Raw genomic sequence first — 2,234 nt, 5'->3', positions numbered from 1 at the left:
TCTTTCCCTTATGTTAACTTTGGCATTTTTCAGACTGCTGAGCTAATTCAGCTCACTATGTCAGTTGAAACACAGTGCTGTCTGCCATCACATTTGAAAGTAGCGGCAGTGAACTGCTAGACTGTCTCAGTCATTTTAGGTCACTTCATCTAAAGTTATTTAAGAACATGAACCTAGTTTTCAGAAGGCGGCCGAGTTCAGAGAGATTTAAAACTCAGCTTGCAAATCCATGTTTAGAGAGGGAGCCTCGATTTCTCTTACTTGCAACCACAATTGAGCCCATCAGCTAATGATACTTTAACTGTACTTAAGACCTACAGGCTTTGGTGCTGCTTTACCCGATAACACATCACACAGTTTGTACAGAGATTCATCTGACATATAGATATGTTTTTCTGCAAATAAGCCTTCAGTTGTGTTACAGGCCTGCACAACTGACCCATGCTGTTAGGCCAAGGGCTTAAACCCATTCCACTACAGAAAACTACTTTTAGATCTAGAACTTGTTTCCTGATGCGTGCAAGCTTAAAGATATAGCATATATGGAAAAAGAGAAGCAAGGTCCATACCAAGCAAAGTGTTGTGGACAGAATAGCTATTACTGACCCATCCAAGAAGGCTTTTTGCATTTGTGAAGTGCTGTCATCCTGTTCTTTGGGAAATGCAGACATTTTGAGAAGAGCAGCACCGTTATGGCAAGACCAACACCAAATCTGCAGAAAGACATTTACCAGGTGATAAAAATTGGTAGACTGTGCTGCACAAAGTATTTGCTTAAATGATGGAGTAATTACAAGAAATTTCTCTATGCTGTGCTCCAATGAATTTTTGGTGTATTCAACAAACCCATAAGTAGAAGCAAAATTCTACATCTGCACCAAAACTACATGCCTCAGTACACTGTGTTACCACTCGCAAGTTTTAAGTTAAGCTTTATACAGGCACAGGGAAACATAAAGTGTCAGATTATATCAGAACATTATTTTCTCAACTGCCCTCACAGGTGAAAAAAAATTGATCAAAATGTCTATATGGCCAAATTATGCTGGAATATATGCCATAGCAAGATAGCTCTTGTAAGTAACTCACATATATTAGCCATCAGTTTCTCCACACAGATATAGTAGTGTTTTTCTTACAGTTCAGCCTTGAGATAACTCACACTGTCATGCCTTTGCACGTGAGCTATGCATAAAGTGTCATCTAGGCATATGGAGTAAGATATTAAACAAACACTCCACAACTAAATCAGATTGCATAGCTACAGGTATTCCTTGTAGCACATCAGTCCTCAAAGCTTCTTACTTCCCTTTACACATAATTTCTTGACTCACACCTACTCCTTAAAGCTTTCAAGCTGATCTTTAAGCTTGCTTTGAAACTGGGAGTCAGAATCATTTTTGTCAGGAATACTACACAAGTCAAATCAGGAAGTTAAATTTCTGCTATCAATTTATAGTAGCCAAGAGGTACACCTCAGAAAGATGCAAAAACCTCACAATCATCAAGAGTGGAAAAAATGACTATTTTGTCCTTTTACTGCCATCTCAAACAGATTTAATACGATCAAGCTATTTTGACAGTAGCTTCCCAAAAATATTTTGGAAATAATGAGAAGAATTCTACAAGGCCTCTGAACAGTGGACAAGTGAAGAGCTACTGATGTCATCTATCTGGACTTCTGTTAAGCCTTTGACACAGTCCCCCACAACATCCTTCTTTCTAAATTGGAGAGAAATGGATTTGATGGATGGACGGTTTGGTGGATAAGGAATTGGTTGGATGGTCGCATCCAGAGGGTAGTGGTCAACGGCTCAATGTCCAGATGGAGATCAGGGATGAGTGGTGTCCCTCAGGGGTCCATATTGGGACCAATACTGTTTAGTATCTTCATTAATGACACAAACAGCAGGATCAAGTGCACCCTCACCAAGTTTGCAGATGACACTGAGCTGTGTGGCACGGTTGACAGGCCTGAGGGACAGGATGCCATCCAGAGGGACCTGGACAAGCTTGAGAAGTGGGCCCATGTGAACCTCACAAAGGTCAATAAGGCCAAATGCAAGGTCCTGCACATGGGTCAGGGCAACCCCCAGTATCAATACAGGCTGGGGGATGATGTGATCGAGAACAGCCCCATGGAGGAGGACTTGGAGGTACTGGTGGACGAAAAGCTGGACATGACCCAGCAATGTGCGTTCAAAGCACAGCCCACAAAGCCAACCATGTCCTGG

The 2,234-nt window shown here is 41.6% G+C and overlaps 1 protein-coding gene across 1 annotated transcript in view; it reads right to left on the bottom strand.

The window, feature by feature from the left end:
- The window catches only part of MTMR12 (myotubularin related protein 12), a gene marked incomplete at its 5' end in the record, with an annotated part of 13,474 nt that extends 12,761 nt beyond the window's left edge, over positions 1-713 (bottom strand). Inside the window, one exon of the mRNA XM_009701123.1 lies at positions 607-713. Within this exon, the coding sequence (XP_009699425.1) occupies positions 607-713 (107 nt within the window). The remainder of the gene's footprint in view (positions 1-606) is intronic.
- Between the last annotated feature and the right edge of the window lie 1,521 nt (positions 714-2,234).

Source organism: Cariama cristata, unplaced genomic scaffold (assembly GCF_000690535.1).
Source record: "Cariama cristata isolate BGI_N322 unplaced genomic scaffold, ASM69053v1 scaffold7275, whole genome shotgun sequence".
NCBI classification, from domain to species: domain Eukaryota; kingdom Metazoa; phylum Chordata; class Aves; order Cariamiformes; family Cariamidae; genus Cariama; species Cariama cristata.
The sequence above is the reverse complement of the archived record's forward strand: the minus strand, read 5'-3'. Positions and strand labels throughout refer to the sequence as shown.